General features: G+C 53.4%; 1 protein-coding gene across 3 annotated transcripts in view; it reads left to right on the top strand.

Moving 5' to 3' along the window:
* Positions 1–21,762, top strand: part of ADORA1 (adenosine A1 receptor) — a 31,888-nt gene extending 10,126 nt beyond the window's left edge. For 2 of the 3 annotated variants that reach the window (XM_079105996.1, XM_079105995.1), the window contains one exon: positions 20,016–21,762. In XM_079105996.1, the coding sequence (XP_078962122.1) occupies positions 20,016–20,655 (640 nt within the window). In that variant the 3' untranslated portion in view covers positions 20,656–21,762. Of the gene's footprint in view, positions 1–17,636; positions 17,740–20,015 lie in introns of all 3 variants that reach the window. The other variant, XM_079105997.1, reaches the window with a different exon arrangement.
* The last annotated feature ends 329 nt before the right edge of the window (positions 21,763–22,091 follow it).

The raw sequence follows: 22,091 nt of genomic DNA, 5'->3' as shown, positions 1-22,091 counted from the left end.
ATATCAGAGCAGGGTGAGAGCTCAGCTGTTTCAAATGCCACCAATGGGGAAGTGAGATGAAGACTGAGAGTTACCTGTGGGTGAGGCCAGGTCATAGGTGACCTTGACAAGGGCCAATGTCAATGTCAGTGCAGTGTGTGGGCCACAAAGTCTGACTGGAGAAGACTCAGGAGAGAAGAGGAATAGATGGATGGCTTAGATGACTTTCAAGGAACTTCGTTGCAGAGAGCCAAGTATCAGACAGTCGCAGTCAGGACAAGTGGGGAAGAAAACTGTGTTTTTTTAAGATAGGAAAGAGGTTTGTATGTTTGTGTGCTGACTGAAATATTAGTGGAACACTAATGATGGAGCAAAAGAGAATTTCTGGAGCAACATGTAAGCCAGTAGGTTTGGAGCTAAGGTGTACATCATGGGCTTGGCCTTGGATGGACCGGGAGTCTCTTCTGTGTGCTTGAGTCTAGGTGCAGGTGCTGGGAGGTGAAGTTCTCTTCGGATTGTTTCAGTTTTCTCAGTGAAGTGGGAAACAAGGTCATCAGCGGAGAGAGGGTGCTGTAGGAGGTGTTGGAGAGAGGAGAAAGTGTGAGATAATTCTGTAGGAAGGGGAGAGTGACTAGTCTCGGGAAGTCTACTCTAAGTGGGGGCAGCACGAAGGGCCCACCTGAAGCTCAGGGCGATGAGTTTGAAGTGAGACTCAGCCGTGTGGCTGTGTGTTTAACACCAGTCATGTTTAACTACGCAGGCGCAGGCGTGGAGGAGGTGGGGGCTCAGACCTTCGACAGTCTAGAAGTAGCAGATTCCTGTTACCATTAGGTATCTTACCATGGTCTAGAAGTTGGCTTCGGTTCCTGCCCTCGTGGGACTTAGAGACTAGTTAGAAGAGAGTAAATAGATCTGTAAACAAGCAGGTAGGTACAATTATCACTTAAGAAGAATTTGAGGAAGACGCCTTGGTATTCTCTGTGTCAGGTCCTTGGTGTTTCCAAAACCCTGGGTTGATGTCCAGAGGGACCCATAAGGGCCTGAGACCTAGGTAAGGCCTTGTAGGCCTTGTGGTTCACGGTCAAGGGTTTGGATCTTTTCTAAGTGTACTGAAGCCTCCGAGTAGTTTAAGCAGGGAATGGCGTAATTCAAATTACATTTTTAGAAGGCCCAAAGTCCTTAACAAAATATTAGCAAATCAAATTGAGTGATATAAAAAGGATAATATATCACCACTGGAACGGCTCTTCTGTGTATGCAAGAGTGGCTTAACATTTGAAAAAAAATCAATCAGGGTAATTCACCGCATTCATGTAAGAAGATCAGTCAGCCTATGTGTGGGACCAGTGGTCAGGAGAGGATGGGAGGGAGGCTAGTTAGGACTGGGGCTGTGGGGGCAGCAGCCGGTGTTGGAGGAAGTGGAGATGTAGAGAAAGGAGAAGATTTGAGGCATGTTAGAGTTAGAGCCAGCCAGGAATGCATAGGATGTGCAGAGCAGGGAAGGAGTCACACGTGACTCTCTGGCTAGTGGGAAAGCCTCTGGTTAGTGGAGGACAGTGCCGTTTCTGGAGATGGGGAAGGAAGAAGAAATTGCGAGATTTGGAACCTGTGAGGTATACAAGAGGAGGCAATGTGATAGTGGGGTCACTGGTGGTCTTCCTTCCTTCCCCTCTGGGATTAGGCAAATGGGCCTCTTCTGCCTCACATGGTCTTGAGGACAGAGTTCCTCAAACCTCCAGCAACCTTCCCGGGCACCTCCAGCTGTTCCATCTGCTCTTCTCCCGCCTCACTTCTCAGGAGGCCATTGGCTTCCTTAGGCTGGGATGGAAGCAGCAGAGTTGGGGGTTCTGCCCTCTGAGGGGCTCCATTCAGCACGGGCCGCAGTGGCTTCTGGGATAGCTAGCCCACTCCCTACCCTGAGCCTCCACGCATCCTCAGTAACCCTTAGGAGGGTCCAGTCCTGGACAGTGTGGCTCCAGAGCCTCATTTCCTCCTATCACTGGAACCCGCCAGATGGTCTGCATCCTGGGCTATGTTAACCCCTGCCCAGTGGTTGTCCCTCCGGGCAATCAAGGTCCCCTCATAGCTGCCTCGCGGCCAGTTTCTGCTAGTGTAGCAGAGGTGGTGGTCTGGCACTAAGCAGGCAGCTTAGGTCCAGTCCTAGGCCATCCTGATGTCAAGCCTGGCATGGGGACGCCCTGTGTCCCTGTCACTCTGGCCTCCTTGTAGCAGTCCTTCCACACAGAAACGATTTCCTTTGCCTCGTAGAGCAGAGAGCGCTTTGCAGTGCGGCTGGCAGCGGTGGCGTGGGCGCTGCCTGCTCTCACAGCCTGCTGGTTCCCAGTTCTCAGCTCCCCTCCCCTGGCCAAGAGCGGTTTCCCAGCCCTTTCTCTGTCCCCGTGGAACAAGGGCTCTGAGGCACACCCACCTGGTGGGCAGGACCAGTAGCTCCTCAGAGATCCTCGTGGGGGCAGGAGAGAGGAAGATCTGTTGAAGAAAACCCCTGTACTCAGATGTTTTTAATGATTTTTAATGCCTTCCAGAGAGGCATCTCCCTCCCCCGGCCTTACAGAGGTGCCTTAGTGACACGAAGAGTAAGAGCAGTCTCTCCAGACAGACAGAACTGCATCAAAACCCGACTTCAGGCGCTTAGAGCTGTGTTGTCTTGCACAAGTTACTTAACCCTTCTGTGCTGCCATTTCCTCTTCTGTAAGACGGGTTTCTTATTACCTCCTTCCTAGGGCTGCCGTGAAGCTTAGAGATGATGAATGTGCAGGGGCCAGCGCACAGTAGGCACTCAGTATGTGGGGGCCATTACTATGGTTAAATAATGCAAAGCTTATTTTTTATTTATCATTTGACGTTCTGTGACTCAATGTTATGTGACTGCTGTGGTCCCTCTGGGCTGGGGTCAGTGTGAAAATGAGTTTTGTACATTAGGGGGTTGTGGGCGGGTCTATCCTGCTCAAAGGGCCAGCGATTAACACATGCCTGCCTGACTGGCACTTAGTAGGTGTCTTAATTAATGCAGGAAGGAGAGAATGCCCATCTGGAGGGAGGCCTTAGAGGGGAAGAGCGGGGCCAGGCCGGGTGCTTCACATTCACCCAGGCGAGTGAGGGCAGGTGACCAAGGCGAATGTGTTCCTGCATTTTCAGAGGTTGGGGCACAGAAGGTGACAGGGCTCCCCAGGTTTACCCAGCAAGCTAGGGTGAGATCCTGGTCTCCTGGTCCCCATCATCCAATGATGCCTGTTTGTATGAGGCAAAGCGTGTTGCAGATCTCCACCCTTCCCGGTGCCCCCGTGTCCCCAGGGGCCCCATGCCCCTGTGGGGGCAGACCTCTGAGGGGTCGAAGCAAGCATCCCTGTGGGGTCTGGCAGCTCTAAATTGTCTCAGGCAAGAAATCACTGGGTGCGTCTGGGGACTGGCTGTGCTCTGCAGACTCCCCCCATGGTCTCCTGTGGACCCAGCGCCCCACCCCTGCGTTAGGGGCTGTGATACAGCTTCGCGATGACAGCGATGCGGGCAGGGTGCAGGGACTGTCGGTCCCTGGGGCTGACCTCAGCCTGGGAGCCAGGGGTGTGCAGGCATGAAGCTCCACCATCACCACCACCTCTGTCTACTCGCAGGGCGAGTTCACACAGGCACACCTGCGTGTGTGTGTGAGAGTGCATGCAAGTGTGTGCCTGCCGCTCTCGCTGTTTATTTTTATACCTCAGAGTAACACTCGAGGCCTCTGGCCCTTGGGTCCAGTTCTACTCGGCCACTTCTCTGTCCACTCTGTACCTCACTCCTTCGCTCTCCAGGGTCTGGACAAGAGTCCCAGCCAAGCTGCTTTGCTTGCATCCCACCCACCCCTGACCCTCCTCCCTGACACAGAGACACAGTCTACATGTCCAAGTCCACGGGTACTTCTGATGATGCCAGTCCCGTCCTCAAGGGCACAGGCCCATGGCCTAATGGGAGAGACAGACAAGTGCTAGCAGGAGCCCCAGCAGGCACGCAGGCCAAGCTGGTTTCCAGGTGCTCAGTCACATGCCTCTTCCTACTGTGATCCAGCTCCCTTCCCTGTCCCCTGGCCAGCCACTTCTTAGCCCATCCAGGCCTTGGAGTCGAGAAGAATGATAAAAGTCTAATTGCTACTCATTCTTGAACTCTCCGCCCTCAGCTTAGATGGCGCCTCCTCTGGGAAGCCCTCCTGTTTGGTCTTCCTGTTCCCACTCCTCCCTGCGCTCCTCTCGAGCACAGCTCCTCCTGCCAGGCACGGTGGTGCACGCCTGTGATCCCAGCTGCTTGAGAGGCTGAGGCAGGAGCATCACAAGTTTAATCTCAGCCTGGGCAATGTAGCAAGACCCCGTCCCAACATAAAATAAAAGGGCTGGGGACGTAGCTCAGGGGCAGAGCACCCCTGGGTTCAATCTCCAGTACCACAAAACAAAACAAAACAAACAAAAAAACACACCCCGCTCCAAATGAACCGACCTGTGAGCAATCTGAGCCTCTTCATCTCCATATCCACAGTCCGTTGCTTAGTGTGTGTGGTATTCAGTGAATCACCGAGTGAATGGTATAGGGTGACTCTTAGCACCTGGGACTTGCTGGGCCCTGCACCGAACACCTTACATGAATGATCTTGTTTAAATCCTTGCACAATTTTATGAAGAGGCACCAGAAGTATTTTATACTGATAGTATAATATATCCCCATTTCCACACATGAAGCTGAGGCCCAGGAAGGTTTAACAACTCGCTGCTAAGTATAACCAGAAGTGTCGAGTGAATAACTGTGGGTGAATGGAAGGACCTGATTTTGAGCCTCGACACCAACACCTGGGTGATCCTGGGTAAATCACTTCCCTCTTTGGGTCTTGGATCTGTGTTTACACAAGGGGCATCATTCCAATCCCTACTGCTGTGAGTTGTCCGAGGCCATGTGCTGGGAACAGGAAGGGAGAATGAATGGCCTCACTGTTCAGCGTTGACTCTGTGTGTGGGGGGGAGGGGGGACTGATCCTGGCCTGCAGCTCAGGCACTGCCCGCAGGCTGACCTGATGGCCTGGCACTGAGGGGGCAGCAGGAGCTGATGTAGGCCACAGGACTGGGGACATGTGAGTGGAGCTGAGACCTGAGAGACAGAGGAGCCGCCTCTGGGAAGAGAGGAGGGGCGGGCCCGGAAGCAGATGGCACTGCCTGCTTGGCAGAGAGGAGAAAGCCTCTTCCCTCTCATGCCATGCCACTTACCACCTGCAGCAGCTGTGGACAGCTCCCAGCTGCAGGGTGAGGAGCTATCCTGACCAGCGAGCAGCGGGGCCTGCAGAAGGGAGGTCCTGCCCCACCAGCCTGCGTGCAGGAACAGGAGGCCGCCCGGGAGGGGAGGGAGCCACGGTGGTTGCCAGTGCTGGTTGGAACTGTGCTGCCTCCTCTCAAGGACCCAGCAGCTCCAGGGCCTCTGCACAGGGGCTGGGTGCGAGGGGTCCACTCTTCCATTAGGAGGAAGTTTACCCAGGCAGGGAGGTGACCGTCCCTAGGCCCTGTTCTTCCTGTCTGCCCTCAGCCCATTGTCAAGACCCCCATAAAAATGATCAAGAGAACCCCTATGAGGAGAATCACGGACAGAGAACCCCCGCCCCACTGGGCAGGGTCCCTTCCCCCCGATTTGCTTGGTACAGGGAGACTTGTGACTGGGAACCGGGAGGCCTGAACGCTGGTCCTTGGGGTGGCTGCCTTCCTCTGTGGACCTACAGCCTCGTCAGTAAACAGGACTCACCATCCCTGCCTGAGTTCTCTGGGCTGATGCTGGCAAGAAGTCAATGCCTGGGGCGTGCAGGACAGACAGAAAGGAGCATCTGGGGCAGGGGAAGCACACGGGCTGGGGATTCAGGCTGCCTTAGCTCGTCCCCTGATCCTGGCTCTGCCACTACTTGATCATTCTTTTGTAGCCTCGGTTTCCACATCTGTGCAATGGAGATGATGATATCTGCTTCATGGATCATGGAGAGAAATGTACCTGAGACAGAAGCGTAACCCATCATCTCCCTCCAGTACTCAGGGCTCGTTCCTTCCTCTCCCTGCTGTTCAGTGGAGGGAGGAGGATGGATGGGTGGTGGCATGCAGGTGTGTGTCTGTCTCTGTTGCGGTGGGGGGGGGGGGGGCAGTGTGTGACTTCAGGAGTTCCCTAACAAGCATGCCAAGCCCGCAGTTGGTAGGCTGGCCTTGGGGACATGACCATGGCAGGGCCAGGAGATGGAGAAAGCCCTGGGTATAGATGACAGCGTGCTCCGCCTCTGTTCTGGGTACAGAGCTGTTCTGGGTACAGAGCCTGGGGCACCTGCCTTCCAAATATCAGGTGGACACCTCCCTTCCAGTAACGGCTCCCTTCAAGCAGGTTGCTGCTTTGAGCAATGCTGGGAGTCCTGAGGGCTGGCTGGCACCAGCGGGTCCCAAGGAAGGAAGCTTTGCAGTCTTGTGGGGGAGGGAGTACATGCGTGTTGAGGAGCTCCTTAATGTCAGGGGCAGCACTGGGTGACTTCTTTGGTAACATATCTAATTTTATTTAACCCTGCAAGCCTGGAATCAACACCCCTTTACAAATAGAACCATAGAGAACCGGGGATATAAGGTAACTTCAAAGTCATTATCCAACTAAGTAAGTAAGTACCCAAACTGGGTTTTGAATGTGTCTCTGCCATATAACCAAGTGGATGGTATTTGTGCTAGGCCACTGTCCTCAGGGATTTCCAGGTTGTGCAGAACCATAGCCCCTGTCCTTAGGGATCTTGTAGACTGAGAGGAAAATGATACAAAATCTTGCAGACATCAAGAGAAATTGATGCACCTAAAGAAGGCTGAGATTTCTGAGAAATCTGGCCTGGCCTGCTGCCTGGTTTCTTTTAGGCCCTTCCTGCTTTCTTTCCAGCCCTAGAGCCTGCATGTGCTCATTTGCGTGGCTGCCTCCGTCACAGGTGCAGAAGAAGCTAAATCAGGAGGTGTCGCTAGCATCACACAGCAGAAATAATCCCACAAGATCCACGGGACTGAGGTGTGGGGGTGGGCTGGGGGGGGTAGCCCAGCAGCCTCTCAGGAGTGCAGTGTGGGGCTCAGGGACACCCTCTCTCCACCATTTCCACAGAAGGTGGGCTCAGTCTTAGCTCAAACACAACCAGCCAAGCCACAGCCTTGGGACCTCATTGTACCTTCCTGGGCCTCAATTCTCCCGCCTATAAAATGGAGACAACACAACCCTAACCCTAGCCTTGCTAGCTGCTCGGGCCTCCAGCAGGAGCATGGTTTGGTAGAGCTTGCTGTGATATGCACTGCTGAGCTGAGGGGGTGGCCTCTTGATCCTCTCTCTTCTGTTGCCTGGGTTCCCAGACTCTCTCCCTGTGTGGGGAGGTATTTCTCCATTAGGAGCAATAGGTCACACAGATGAATTTGCAATGGACCCTGCAGGACTTTGCCGTGTTCCTATTTCCTGCATGAGCTAGGACAATGCCTTTGTTTTTCTGGGCTTCCTCCTTCACCCTCCCCAAACAAGGGTGGAGAGAGATACTTTTGTGCCAGATATTGGGCTGTGTGCCACTGGGTCTCGCTACTCTGTGTGTGTGGTCAGGGACCAGCAGCCTTGGCATTTCCTGGGAGCTTGTTGGAATTGTAGAATCCCTGCCCCACCCCATCCTAGGCTTGTTGACTCATAATCTGAATTTTTAAAGGGCCCCAGGTGATTCATATGCACACTACCATTTGGGAAACTCAGACTATAAGGATATTGGGGAGTGTGTAAGTCCACAACCCTGCCCTCAGAGTCCTCAAGTCCCTTGGGAACATCAATGCATGAACACAGAGCACCTGCTTTAGAATCCACTCCAGTAGTTTCGAAACGCAGGGACCTGCTCATTGCAGAATGCATACATATATCAAAGATCACTGAACACCCCAGAGACATATACAATCATTGCCAATTAAACTAAAATAAAGGTCACGAAACAAACAAGCTAAGAACACAAAACAGTGACTTTGGAGGAGGCTGGCCTGGGCTGCAGTTGCTGGGCTTCAATTCCAGCCACGAGGTGCCTGCGCTTGGGTAAGGCAACCAGGCATCTCTGTGCAGATGGAGATGGAGACCTACCTCCCAGGATGGTGATGAAGAGAATGGAGGAGAGACTGCGTAAAAGCCAAGGCCAGTGGTAACCATGGAGTCACTGGGAGGTGGGTGGGGCAGATAGCAGCTCTGCCATTGAGGAAACTGAGATTCTTAGAGGTGATGTGATTCACAGACACAGCCAGTGTGAGTCTGATTCACTGCCGGGTCATCTCTGCCTGTCAAAAGCTGGTGGCAATATTTTGCTGTCCTGCGCTGTGCTTCCCTGGCCAACCAGTGTGCTCTGTTGGAGGCAGTGGGTACCAGCTACAGAGGTTGGGAGAGGGGCGGGAAAGCATGGGAGGCCAGGCCTTTGTGCAACTTGAAAGCTGGGGACCTTCCAAATGGCCCAGATTGTGGTGTTTATATCAACTGGGGAGTGTAGCCGTGGCCTGTGTCTCCCTCTGCCTCTGTTCACGTGTCCGCCCTCCCCCGTGGCTGCAGAGTGTCCTGCCTGCTTCTTGCCTGCCTGAGTTCCCCAAGACCCATTACTGCTGGCTCTTCGCATTTTCTTTTTTCCAGCTCTGAGCACGACACTTTGAAGTTTTCGTGAATGGTGGATGGAAAAAAAAAATCTCTGATTTAATAAACCTCCCCCACACACATCATAATGTGAGATTCCCCCATCCGGGGTCGTGGCAGATGTGTGTGATTTATAGGGCTTTGCAGAAGTGGAAGAAGTGCCTGAAAATGAATTTATTGATCGACCCTTAGAGAAACTGCCCTGCCAGGCCCCTGCTTTGGGATGCTGCCAGCGGCTACCATGCTGTTCCATTCTCCCAGTACAAATGACAGGGCACTCCTGAGAAAGAAGAGGAGGAGGAGGAGGAAGAAGGGGAAAAAGGAGGTGGAGAGCAGGCCATTCCCCACCTCCACCCAGCCTGGCAATAAGGAGAGGGGCTGGTCCTGCAGCAGGAAGAAGTGTGGTTAGACTCTTGCTAGAACTACCAGATAAAATGGCTTGAGATGGGGGGCCTGGGCAAAGAAGGCAGGATCTCAGATGGAACCCTCAAGAATTCTACAGCAGGTCCCTCGTCTGTGGGGGCTGGGCCAGAGCTCCTCTGCCCACCGAGAGGGATATTGTTCGGGTGAACAAGAAGCCTCAGACTGGCTTCCTCCTCCCTCCTACTTTATTCACATTTAAAGTGATTTTCCATGTAGTTGGCTTAATATCTGCCATGTTTGTAACTGGTTTTTATTCATGGCATTTATTCTTTGTTTCTTTTCTCCTCCTCTTTTTCTGCCTCTCTGATTTTGATTGGGCATTTTATATGGTTCGGTTTCCTTCCCCAAATATGTCAGGTGCTTACTGAGCACCAGGTTCTGTGGGAGTGCTAAGAAGATGACGTTGAACTGGGCTTTGTCCTTGTCTTTAGGTATTTTGCAGTTGTGCACTCAGGGAGGGAAACAGAATTTTTTCTGATGGTCCCAAGTGGGGAGGAGAACCCACCATGATCCAGGGATTTACTGTGCCACCTCCTGCTGCAGGCTGCCCTGGGAAGGGGGGCCTAGGTGTCCCCTTGGGTGAGCCCAAGTGAGCCTGGGTGTCTCCCCACCTGTCTCCCCACTGCATCTGTGCATCTGGGCCCCTCCATTCCTAGAGCTTGGGTGTGGGGGGCCCTTGAGAAGATTCAGAGGGCTGGTGGGGCTGAAGGCCACAGCAACGTGCTTCAGTGTGCAGCAGCTGCCTGGGCCTGGGTGGCTGCTGGCTGGGAGGGGCTGGTTTCTGGATTGGACCTAGCCCGGGGGCTCGTGTAAACGCCTGCTCCTTGTGGGGTTGGGGGAGTATGCATGTGGTGGAACACAAGGTCTAGAAAGCATCTGGAGGACACCACAAGGAAAAAACAATCAGAAATTGCTTGGAACCAGGGTTCCGGGGCTGTTTGTTTGTTTGCAGTGCTCAGGGTGGAACACAGGACTTTGCTCTTGCTAGGCAAGGCTTCTACCACCGGGCTACCCAGTCCTCTACTGCTATCATTTGAGTTCTGAACCCATCGACCTGGGAGAGAAGGGCCAGAAGTTGGGAGAATAAGACTGCACTTTTTCCATGACCCAGGAGTACTCTCTTCTTGGGTTGAGATGCAGCGGAAGGGACTGCATTTAGACTCTGGAAAGGACTTTCCAAGTAAAGTACAAGATATGGAATGGAGATCTGAGGATGGGTGTGGATTCTTTCCTCGGAATGATTTCCAAGGTGGAGAGCTCTCTCTGTCCTTTCTGTCCTCCTCCCACATCCTGCCATCTGTCAATTTTTTTTCTGGAACAGAGGGCTAGATGCTGTGAGCTTTAGGGAGCCTGACAGCTCGGGGCAGTGAGAACAGAGAAAGAAACAAGTCCTGTGAAGCAGTTGCCTCCTCACAGTAGAGCAGCTACTCCCAGGCCAGGGAAGGTGTCGGGGGAGCCTTCTTGGGACTCCAGGCTAATCAGACCTACCTCCAGGGTCTCCACCCCAGCTGCCTTTGGACTGACTGGGTGGGAGGGGGGCGGATTACAGTCCAGGGGTGGGAACAGATTTTTAGACAGGTGCCTAGGGCCCCATTGTTCCAGGGAGGCCTCAAGATGCTCAGAGGGGAGGTGGGAGGAAGGACATGGCTTCCCCTGAGTCTGCCTCCCACCTCCAGCCTCCATACTGGTTACTGCACAGGAGAGATTCCTGGGTACTCAGAAGGTGTGACTTCTTTGGGACCCCATGTGGGGCACATCTAGTGCTGGGTTGAGTAAGTTCTCAAACCCCCACCAGCTGCCACCCTAGACTTCAGCAAGACAGATGAGGGAACTCAACCTGACTGTAGTCATATCCAGTTGGGTGGGAGACCTGGCTGCAAAACAGAAAGTAAAGCCCTGAGACTGGCCTTCCAAAGTGCGACACAAGTAATTTTTGTTTACCTATGTCCCTGCTCTCGTCAAGAGCTGGCAGCATTTCTGGAGAATAGGGGGCGCCCTTACATGGTGATAACCTGGGTCCCCAGTGCTATCTGCTGAGCACCTCCATAAGCTAACAATGCCCCCTCCCCACCACCTTCCCCTGTGCCCTGGACAAAGGCCAGGAGGGAGAATCATTCCTTGACCGAGGCCACAGCTGTTAACCGGGGAGCCTTGGTTTGGACTTGAAACTTTCTCACCGTCCACTTCATTCATCCATCTTTTCCTTTGTTCACTCAATGGATGTTCATTTCTCTTTCCTTCCCATCTTGCTCCCCGTCTTCCTCTCCGTGGGACACACATTCCACAGAGCATGGGGTCCCTAGAGGAGGAACTGCCTCCTGGGGAGCAGCCAGAAGCTGCGCTCCCACAAGGGGAGTTTCTCTGTGAGCCTCCCTTCTGCCTGAGCTGAGCTCAGGCCTCCTGGGAGGAGGAACTCACACATTCCAGAATAAGGGAACCGTGACCTGCCAGACCAGGAAAATAGCTCATCCAATCCCTCACCCCGCAGGTGAGCACATTGGACGCCCCAAAATGGGGAGGGTCTCACCAAAGCTAGCTCACTACCGGCAGCGCCTGGGTCAGAAATGGAGTCTCCCATCTGGGTGCGGTGGCCCACATCTGCAATCCCAGCAGCCTGGGAGGCTGAAGTGGGAGAATCCAAAGTTCAAAGCCAGCCTCAGCAACTTAGTGAGGCCCTAAGCAATTTGGTGAGACTCTGTAAATAAAAAAAAAATAAAAAGGACTGGAGTGTGGCTCAGTGGTTAAGTGCCCCTGGGGGTTCAATCCCCAGTACCCCCCCAAAAGAAAAGAAAAGAAAAGAAATAGGGTCTCCTGACTCCTGCCACCATGAGGCATTCCATGGGAAGATTGCCCTCATCTGGGGGTCCTAATGTTGGCCGCACAGGCCCGCTTTGCTCTGTGGGCAGGGGGAGTTCTGCCTCTCTTGCTCCCTCCTGCCCTGGTCTCCCCGTGTGCCAGTTGGTCTCCCGGATTCTTTGCTGCCTCTTGTAAGAGACCATACTCTGCTGGAGCCAGGGAGGTCAAAGCCAAATGATCCCATCAACTCCCTTCCCCTCAGGGACTGGCCTTTCCACTGTGCTGGAAAAGGAATTAATTTCGCCCTTCCCTCCAGAGTGGTCATCCCAGAGAGACCTGGATGCACCAGCTGCTCACGTGTCACTAAGTCCATGTGCAGATGAGATGGTTTTTTTCCGCCCACTGGATGAGTCAGAAACAGGTCCCCACGGCAGGTGAGGCCATTTGGCCTTGATTACGCTTTTTTTTTAAAAAATAATTTTTAGATGTTGATAGACCTTTATTTTATTCATTTACTCATATATGGTGCTGAAGATCGAACCCAGTGCCTCACATATGCCAGGCAAGCGCTCTACCACTGAGTTACAACCCCAGGCCTGGCCTTGATTCTTTTGCCTTCCCAGCCTCATCCTGAGAGCTGGAGGGAACCAAATCTTGGAGCAGAAAGTGGCTGGCAGTGCTGAGGTCTGGGAGCAATTCTTGAATTTACTGTGCAGGTCAGATACCCTCCTCGAGGACCACCCTTCACCCAGATGTGGGGACTGTACCTGGCCTTGGAAAAGGAGCTACTTGCATTTCAACATTACCTAGGCCTCTCTCTCTTGACTCTGCTGTACTGGAACATTCTAATATGTCCTAGACCATGCGAAAGGAATGGGGTCATAGGCTATCATACTTGGAAAATGTGCCTTCCCCAAATTTGAGGCCCCTCTCCCTGCGCCCTGTCCCCAGCGGCAGCCTCCTTTGGATCAGAACCACTCAGCAAACCCAAACCTGTTTTTGTGGTGTGGCACAGCACAACCAGAAAGGAGAGATGCTTGACTCCAAGGTACACAGGTCTGTGGCAGAACTCAGAATCTTTCTGTATGATTTTTGAGTCTGAGGTTTGTTGGTGACTGCTGGAAACTTGTGTTACTGCATGTGTCACTTGCCTATCAGGCTGGGCCTCCCCTATCAGACCTGGAGTTCCTTTGGGGTGGAATATCTTCTTTTTACCCCCGGTACCCAGAGAGGGGATCTGAATGTGAAGGAGGATGGGGAGGGGAGGTTGCTCAGAACAAAGGCCATTTTGGAAACATATACACGAACTTAATTATCTTTCCCACCAAGCTGTGGGGTGTGCCCTCAGCAAGTGACCAGGAGCTATTTCCAAGGCCCATTACATTAATGACATAATTAGTTTATCCAGCTCTTTTCTTTCAAGGGATTCAGAATCACCCCTCCTCTCTGTGGCCCTGTGGGCTTGCCCTGGCCAAGTTGGCCTGACCCTTCTTTGGGGATCGGTGGACACTGAAGTTCAAGATGGTGGATGACGTCACAGGGCTAGGAGCGAGCAGGGTTCTTAGGCCCCAGACATCCTGCCCCCTCCCCTGGGCCCCCGAGCCAGACTCCCCTGGGGAACGTTACTATTAAACATTTGGCCCCTGGAGTGTGCCGAGCGCCTTTGATTGTATCTGGTTTCCTGTTCTCCTTTGGGAGGAAGAATTTCTCTGCAGGAAGTAGTTTAATAGTCTGAAAGCCTTACTTCCCCAGTCTTGAGATCCAAGTCTACAGTTTCAAGTGGCTGAGATCCTTGATAAGAAGAGAGGCAGGAAGGAGGGGGACCAGAGCTGTGACACACTGCTCCCTCTCCACCAACGGCGAGGGATGGGAAGATGGAGGATCTGGCCTCTGACTACCCAGTCTTCAGGACTGCAGGAGGATCAAGACCCTTGGCCCCACCCAGGACCTGGATGAGGAGCCGATGATGGCAAACAGCAGCTGCCAGGCCTGAGGCCCCTGCCCTGGTCTCAGCAGTGATGGGACATATCATCTCCCCTGCTCTCTAACTGACCACCTCTCCTTTTCACACTCCCTATTCCCTTTCTCTCCTCTGCATCTAAGGGGTTGGTCACCTTGCTCACACCTCTGGCAGTGAGGTCTTTGGGACAACTGGGCTCAATTCTTTCTGTTTTGATTTCACTCCTGAACTGCCAGGGTCAAACCAGGAACACAGAGATCATTTTAGATGTTCACAGCTTTGATGCCAGGAACTGGTTGCAGCGGATGGAGCAGCTGAGACACCAAATTGGGCAAGGAGGTAACGCAGAGCTTGGCACCAACAGGAAGCTTCCCCTGGGCTGAAGGACAAAAGGTGGGGGTGTTGTTCCTGGAACCTGGAGGCTGCAGTTGGCTGGGGGAAGCTGGACCCATGGTGGGCCTGTCTGATGGGAGGCCAAGTCGCTGCTGGGACAGAGAGGGGTCCTTCCCATCCCTCCCTGTCCTCCAGTGCATCAGTATTTCCCACAGATTCAGCTGATCCATGGGCTTGGGAAGCGCACCTGCAGGGGTCAGCCCTTCCATGACACAGAGCAGGGCAGAGCTAGGAGGGAAAGCTGAGGGCAGACAGCTTCAGGGCCAGCGTGCTCCAGTCTTGTTTGAGAACCGTGGTTCCTCTCACCTTCCTCTGACTGGCTCCTTTCAATCCTTCTTTCACGCTACCAAAGCAAATCCAGTAAGACCCCCTTTCCCATGCCCACCCTTCCCCATAGCAGCCTCCTCTTCTCCCAGCCAAATGCCTCTTCACCAGCCTGGCTCCTATGATTACGTTCATCTTCTGATGTCCTTGTGAGCTTTTCTTGTTCTAAGGAAGCTTATTGCTCATGTTCTCAGAGTCAGCCTAAAAATCAGTCCCCAGTGGTGTCCAGGAAGAGCCCTCCTCTGAGGCTGTGGGCAGGGAGAGGCTGCCCCTTTGTGCACAGTTGGGCCTCAAATGGAAGTGATCTCATTCATGAAAGGGGACTATTCATGAGGCAAAGGACCAATGAGGAGCAGTCTCATTACTGCTGGGATTTAGCTGGACATGGAGACATGGCTTCTCTGGGCTGCAGGCTGGAAGACTGGGGAAGCCTCTGCCTGTCGTTCAACATTCAGGGCAATGCTGGGGCTCAGAGCTGCCTTGGACATGTCGGTGGTTGGCTGGTGGGCTGGTGGCACTTGTATGTACACTCTCAGCAGAGGTCCCCATCACTGCAGCCATAGGTCACAGGACCTAAGTAGGGGACCAATAGTTGTCCCCTACTTAGGTCAAATCTACAGCGTCAGATCCCCTGCAGCTCCCAGCAGAGTGGGGAATACTTGAGGGAACGAGTCTCCTCATCCAGGACACTGTCATGCCTCCAGGGTCTCGCTGGCCAACTCCAATCAAGCACCTGCGTTTAGTCCTTATCTCTGACTCTCTGAGATGTGTAGAACCATGGTAGAACCTCAGTCAGTCGTTTCTGAATAAATGGATGTTTGGATTCATTAATCCATTTTTACAAGTATTTATTCATTCAACAAATAGCTACTGGGGATGCAGGGTTGATTATGCAAAATAAAGGCTCTGTCCTAATGGAGCTTTTACACTCTACTGGAGAGAAACAGATACAAATGCATCAATGCACATATGGAGAGCCAGAAAGTGAGATCATCTCTATCAGAAAAATTAAACATGGCACGAAGCCATAGGGTGACGGGGACCAGTTTTGCAGGGTGGTCTGGAAACTCTGAGGAGGTGGCATCTGAGCTGAGACCTGAGTGAGGGGAGAATTAACCTCCCAGACACCTTAGGAGATGAACAGGAAGTGCCAAGGTCCTGGGCGGGGAGAGGGCCCCATCTGCACACCCATTGGTGTCTGCTTTGGGGTGTGGAGTCCCCCAGGTGTGCAGTGGGGTTCAGCACAAGGGGATGGGGGGGCAGGGAGACTCGCTTAGTGTCAGGATAAAAACCCGAGACGACTTGGTTCTTTGCCTCTTCCAGGAGTTCACACTCAGAGCAGGTCTTGTTTGTCTTGATCCCAAATATGTTTCAAAGCCACACCCTTCTCCCCACTGTCCATCACTGCCCACTGGGACTCCTTGCCCTTGTCTCCTGCCTGGATGGTTAAAATGAATCTGCATTCGTTTTCTTGCTTCTCCTCATTTCCTGCTACCACACATTCTCCAAAGGCACCTTGAGTTATCTTTTTAAAGCAGAAGTTAGATTACATTCCTCCTTTGTTGAAAACAGCTTTCCCCTGCACTCAGAACCTTTTCTGTGGCCGTAGGTGACCACCCCTGTCCAGGTCTCTGGCTGAGACAGCCTCTGTCTTGCCCTCACTCCTAAGGCTTGTCCACACCAGCCCTCTCTTCCTTCCTCAGTACCTTTACCTGGCAGAGACTTCTGCCTGGAGGCTCTGCCCCAGCTCTCTGCCAGGTTGCTTGTTGGTGATCATTTAGCTCCTGGCTCTTGTCTTCTCGAGAGGCGGCCCTGCTCACCCAGCCCAAGTCGGCGGCACACCCTGCCCATCACTCACTCTCCAGCGCCCTGTGGAGTCACTTGATAGATCTTTCCACTCTGGAATGTTCTGGTGCGTCTGTTTGCATGTCTATTGTCTGTCTCTCTGCCTTCAGAACAGGTACTTTCATGAGAACCTGTTCTCTTCTGTATTCCCAAACCCTCGCACTGAGTCCCTGGACCTGAAAGGTGCTTAAGGAGTATCAGTTTAATGAATGAAAGGGAGAGAGAACCCAATCCGCCTGATTGCCCCAGTAGGAATAATACAGCCAACTAAACACCTGGGCAGGGAGAGTGCCTGATGGCTTTGAGGGAGGAGGGAGTCTGCTGAGCAGGGTATGGTGGCATCCTCAGAACTACCTAGTCCAGGAGGTTTCTGAGATCAGGCCCTAAAGGGTTTTGCCTTCCTACCCTCACCCAGCTCCCTTCCTCTGCTCTGGGCCTCCACACTGCAAACCGACCTCCTCCTCCATCTTCCAAAGAGGCAGAGCTGACTCAGAATGGGTTTGGGACATGGACACACCTCAGTCTTAGAAATCCCATCTCTGCTTCTTGCTGACTGAGAAGACTTGGCCATGCTTCCCAGTGCCTCGGAGTTTCAGCTGCTGCTTCTAGGCTGTGCTGAAGAATCTGTGAAACCATGTCTACGCGGTCCAGGCCCAGCACACAGAAAGCAGCAAGAAATGTTCTCTCTTCTTGGCGTGTTATTGATACCTATTGGCTAAGTCTTGTCTTTCAGTCCCAGAAACTCCCTTCTCTCGTGGCAGCCCTGCCAGAGTCCGGGGAAGAAGCAGTGACTTCTGCTCTGTCCCATTAGGACACAGATCTCTAGACCTCATCACTGAGAGTTTCAACTGTAAGCTTCCACTTCTTTCCTTGGTGGTCCTTCTATGCGGGGTCTCTGCCACTCCGTTGCTCCAGATGCCTGGCTTTTCATGTCACCCTCAGTAAGAAGACACCACTAATTCATCCTATCGTGTTATCTTGGCTTTTAAAAATACACACGGAGGGACTGGGGTTGTGGCTCAGTGGCAGAGCACTTGCCTAGCACAGTGAGGCACTGGGTTCGATCCTCAGCACCACATAAAAACAAATAAATAAAGTAAAAAAAGAGTTGTTTAAAAAAGGGGGGAGGTGCCATTTAAAAAAAATACATAGGGAGAAAGCAAGTCTTCACCTAAAGGAACATCTCATAATGGTGGGACTCTGCACCCAGAGTGAGACACTAGAGACAGTGGGCTTGCCTTGGATCTTTCTCTCACAGCTTTGAGGAGCTGTCTGCCCTGCTGGCCTGAGGCCAGACACCACTTGGTGTTTTCCTGTCCCATGGTCTGAGACTGCGCACTCCTAAGGCGACCATGTCTCTGGTTGGTTCCCAGCATGCGCCTGGGATGGTGAGGGCTTGGGCCTCACTGGGGAGGGATCTCCCCAAGCAGCCCCTGTGAGAGCCGGCCCCACTGCAGCCAAGGTCCTGGGCTCAGCCTTTCCCACCAAGGAGAAAATAGCAAGAAAAACAGATGAGAACTGATACCCTGTGCTGCAGGGTCGGCTGGGACCTGTTCCTGGAGGAGCCCCAGGAAAGCTTTAACCCTGGGGGCTCTGAGCAGTCAGGAAGGATGAGGCATGGGGGGTGCACGTCACCAGCTAGAAGTTGCTGCCTCCCTCCCCTAATCTGGGACACCTCCCCTCTCTCCATAGGTCAACATTGAGATCACCTGGTCCACCCCATCTCTCAGTGGTATTTACCTTCAACAGGGTCCAGGAATTCTCATTTTACACCTCTTAGGCAAGGAATATTCTGAATCTGTCCATCATCTGTATCAGAATGACCCACAGTCGGCCTGGACCCTGAAGGAGAGCTGGGCTTGGAGTCAGGAGCCCTGGGCGAGTGGAGCTTTTAATCTGTTCTACGGGTATCCATTACCTGCTGGGCTCATGGCACGCAGGTTACTGGGCTCACCTGAGCTGCGACTGTGAAAGGGCTCCATAAACAATAAATGTATGCAAACCACAGATGTGATGGGGACAGGACCTCTGGCCCACCCTTGCAAAGGCTCACCCTGGGGGCCTGACCCTACGCTCCACCGGGGGACAGACAAGACAATGTCCCACAGAATGGTCTCTGTTCCTTTGATCTTTGCCCAGAGACTCATGCTCAGAACTTCTTTCACTTGACCTGGGAGGACAGGCGGGGAACACTGAGGTCATCAGGAGCAGACCTGAGCCAGGTGTTTTGCAGTACTCAGGCTGGGCTTGCTGAGCACCTAGACACTGGAGTTTCCCAGTTGTGCGTTTGTCTAGGAGCTTGGCAGGGTACGAACTCAGGCTGAGGAATATTGGCCAGATGTTCACAGACATTTGCACACGTATCATCTCATTTCCTCCCCTCTCTCTGAAGTAGGTCTCACTGTACAAAGGAGGAGCTGAGGTAGCACGCTGCAGACCTGGGGCCCACACCGGGGGCTTCTGATCCAGTGTCTGCCCCAGGCCTGGCCATTCTCTTGAGGATTCAAGGAGGAGGGAATGGATTCCCTTACTGCAAGGGAGTGAGGCATAAGTGAATTCATCAGCTAAGACCCCCAGGTGGTTTTGGGACATGAGGATCCCAGGATCAGAGTAGGGAAGGGGCTGTGCTCCAAAGCTGGTGGAGTCATCTAGGGTCTGCAGTTTCCCATTGGAATGTTGCAGATATCAGATATCAAGTCCCAAAAGTCCCTTCTGTGTTTATTTTCTAGATGGGGCAGGGAGGAGGCATCTGGCTCTCTTGCTCTCCTAACGGTCCCTCTTCCCATCCCCAGAGCCCACACGGAGGTGGTGGGCCTTAGCACATAATAAGAGATCTAGAAGAACTGCCCAGGGTGAGAGGGCAATCATCCCAAGAAGGGGAAAGCTGCAGATTTCGCAGGCACAGGACAGGAGACAGTCAGAAGTCCCCCTCCTGCCCAGATCTCAGGAGCTGTTTACGTGCTTAGGAGGGCACTCCATCCCTCTCAGAGGCTGCACTGGAAAATAACAACTGGGCAACTGCTACTGCTCAGCCAGGTCCTCGGCACAGAGCTGGGCGGGCCCCGGCCCTTGGCACTGGTTCCAAGGCCAGTGTGCGGGCGGAGGATACGATGGCTGGCTGCTGGCTGGGATGGTTTAGAGGCAAGTGGGGGCCCCGGAGAAATTCAAACCCTTGACCTCAGCGTGGGTTCGGGGAGAGGCCATCACCTCTGTCTTCACGTGTCGCCCAGATGTTTTTCATCTTCTGTGTGTCACAATGTGAGAAAGGTTGGAAAGCGCTGTCCCTTGACATCATCCTGTTGGTTTCCTTTAAGGGACCTGTCATGATCTGTAGTTGTCTTATTTATTTGGTCATTCTCTTAGAACTCCTAAAAGAGGTCCTTGGTTATTTTTTTGTTATTATTTTTATCATTAATCAGAATTCCCTCCTTCTGCAGGAGAAACAAGCCAGTGCATTGCAAACTTTGCCCTGAATTTTAGATACTGAAGACTCGGCCCTCAGGCAAAAAGATCCACCCCTCTTCACTGTCTCTGGACCCTCCTGTAGGAGCCCTCCAGGGGCTGGGCGAGCCTCAGAGGGACCTTCATGGCAGCTAGGAAGCAGTTCCTCACACCCTGCCCTCCTCCTCTCTCACAGGTACAAGACGGTGGTGACCCCGCGGAGGGCAGCAGTGGCCATTGCTGGCTGCTGGATTCTCTCCCTCGTGGTTGGCTTGACACCTATGTTCGGCTGGAACAACCTGCATGAGGTGGAGCGGGCCTGGGTGGCCAATGGCAGTGTCGGGGAGCCCGTGATCAAGTGTGAGTTTGAGAAGGTGATTAGCATGGAGTACATGGTCTACTTCAACTTCTTTGTCTGGGTGCTGCCTCCACTGCTCCTCATGGTCCTCATCTACCTGGAGGTCTTCTACCTGATCCGCAAGCAACTCAGCAAGAAAGTGTCAGCCTCCTCCGGCGACCCGCAGAAGTACTATGGGAAGGAGCTGAAGATTGCCAAGTCACTGGCCCTCATCCTCTTTCTCTTTGCCCTCAGCTGGCTGCCCCTGCACATCCTGAACTGCATCACGCTCTTCTGTCCCACCTGCCGCAAACCCAGCATCCTCATCTACATCGCCATCTTCCTCACTCACGGCAACTCAGCCATGAACCCCATCGTCTATGCCTTCCGCATCCAGAAGTTTCGGGTCACCTTCCTGAAGATCTGGAACGACCACTTCCGCTGCCGGCCGGAGCCCACCATTGACGAGGACCTCCCTGAAGAGAAGGCCGATGACTAGCTCTGCCCTCTGCTCCCACCAGCCCACACCCAGTGGGGTCTCGGTCTAGCCCTCACCTCCCCTCTGTCCCACTGGTCTTCCTGAGCCCTTCCCCAGTTGGGCTGTGGGCTGTGGGCTGTGGCCACGGGGAAGATCTGAAGAGATGCCCATGGAGCAGGGGCCCCTCCACAGGGAGTGAGCTGCCCTGAACCTCAGGGTCCTGGCCCAGGTTTGGGAGGGCAGCCCAAAGGAAAGATCCTGGTGCCCTGAGGACAGAGAAAAGTGTCTTGAGCGCCCCTGCCTGATATCCCATGAGCCGTCTGGCTGAGCAGGTCTCGGGGGGCCCACTGTGGAGGAGCCCTGGGGGCTGAGATAGGAAGCTCTGGCTCCTTCAGTGAGACAGAGGAGTCTACTGGTCTTAGGTGTTGGTGGCATGTCCGGGACCAAGCTTGAGGATAGGAGAGAATTCCCTCTGAGATGGAGACAAGGAAAGCAATGGGGGATGTCCTGGCCTACTTTCTCTCCTACCTTCTGTAGGAGAAGGTGACCAGGAGCAGCTAAGGAGCAGGAATCAAGGAGCCTCAATCTCTGCCTCCTAGGATTCTGTGCCTGCCATGCTGGGCTCCAGGGCTCCTGTTCTCTTTGCCCTGGGAAACCCAGGATTATACTTGGAAGAGGCAGAAAGAAGGGGTCCAGAAATCATGTCTCACATTTGTTTTGTTCTCCGCTGGCAGCCCTTTGGGACCCTCAGTGGGGCCTCTGAAGCCTGTTGAGTGCGGTGTGGTAGGTGCTGGCTATGGGCAGCCACCAGGTGGCAGCACTGAGCCCTCCTTCTTGCCCAGAGCTTCCCAGGAACCTGAATTTGTAACTTCCCATCATCTGGGCCACCAAGTTCCAATGGCCCTTAATGACAGATCTGGACCCTCCTAGGTGACACCATCTCTGCTGCTTCTGGGCCCAATAAAGAGAAGAATCTCAGACACACCACTCTTTGGAGCATTCTGCCTGCCTAGGGAGGATGTGAGCAAAGCATCTGAGGGGGCCTGGGCTGACTGGGCATTCCTGGGGCAGCATGTCGCAGGCTGGAAGAGGCCAGAGGAGACCACCGTCTTGAGAGGCCTCTAGGGAGGGCCTGGCTGCCTTTAAATATCCCAGTGTTCAACTCAGTTTTCAGGGTCTTTGGAAGCTGGGTTGCAGATGGAGTCCAGGCCTTTAGGGGTCTGGGGAAGGAGGACTGACTCACCCCCTGCCAAGCCTGGAGCCCCTGGGTGGAGGGTGGGTTGGAGAGGGGTGGTGGTTGTCAAGTTGACAGGTTCTAAGTGTGAATGTGGACTCCAGACCCTTCCTCTGTTGAAGGTGGGGTGTCCCTGGCTCCCAAAGGAGGCCAATGTGACTAATAAAAAACTGTGAATCCTCAAAGAGAGCCCACGGTTGGCACCCACCCCCACCACTGTCGG

Source organism: Sciurus vulgaris (assembly GCF_902686455.1).
Source record: "Sciurus vulgaris genome assembly, chromosome: 12".
NCBI classification, from domain to species: domain Eukaryota; kingdom Metazoa; phylum Chordata; class Mammalia; order Rodentia; family Sciuridae; genus Sciurus; species Sciurus vulgaris.
Note: the sequence above shows the minus strand (reverse complement) of the source record. Positions and strands in the feature narration are given on the sequence as shown.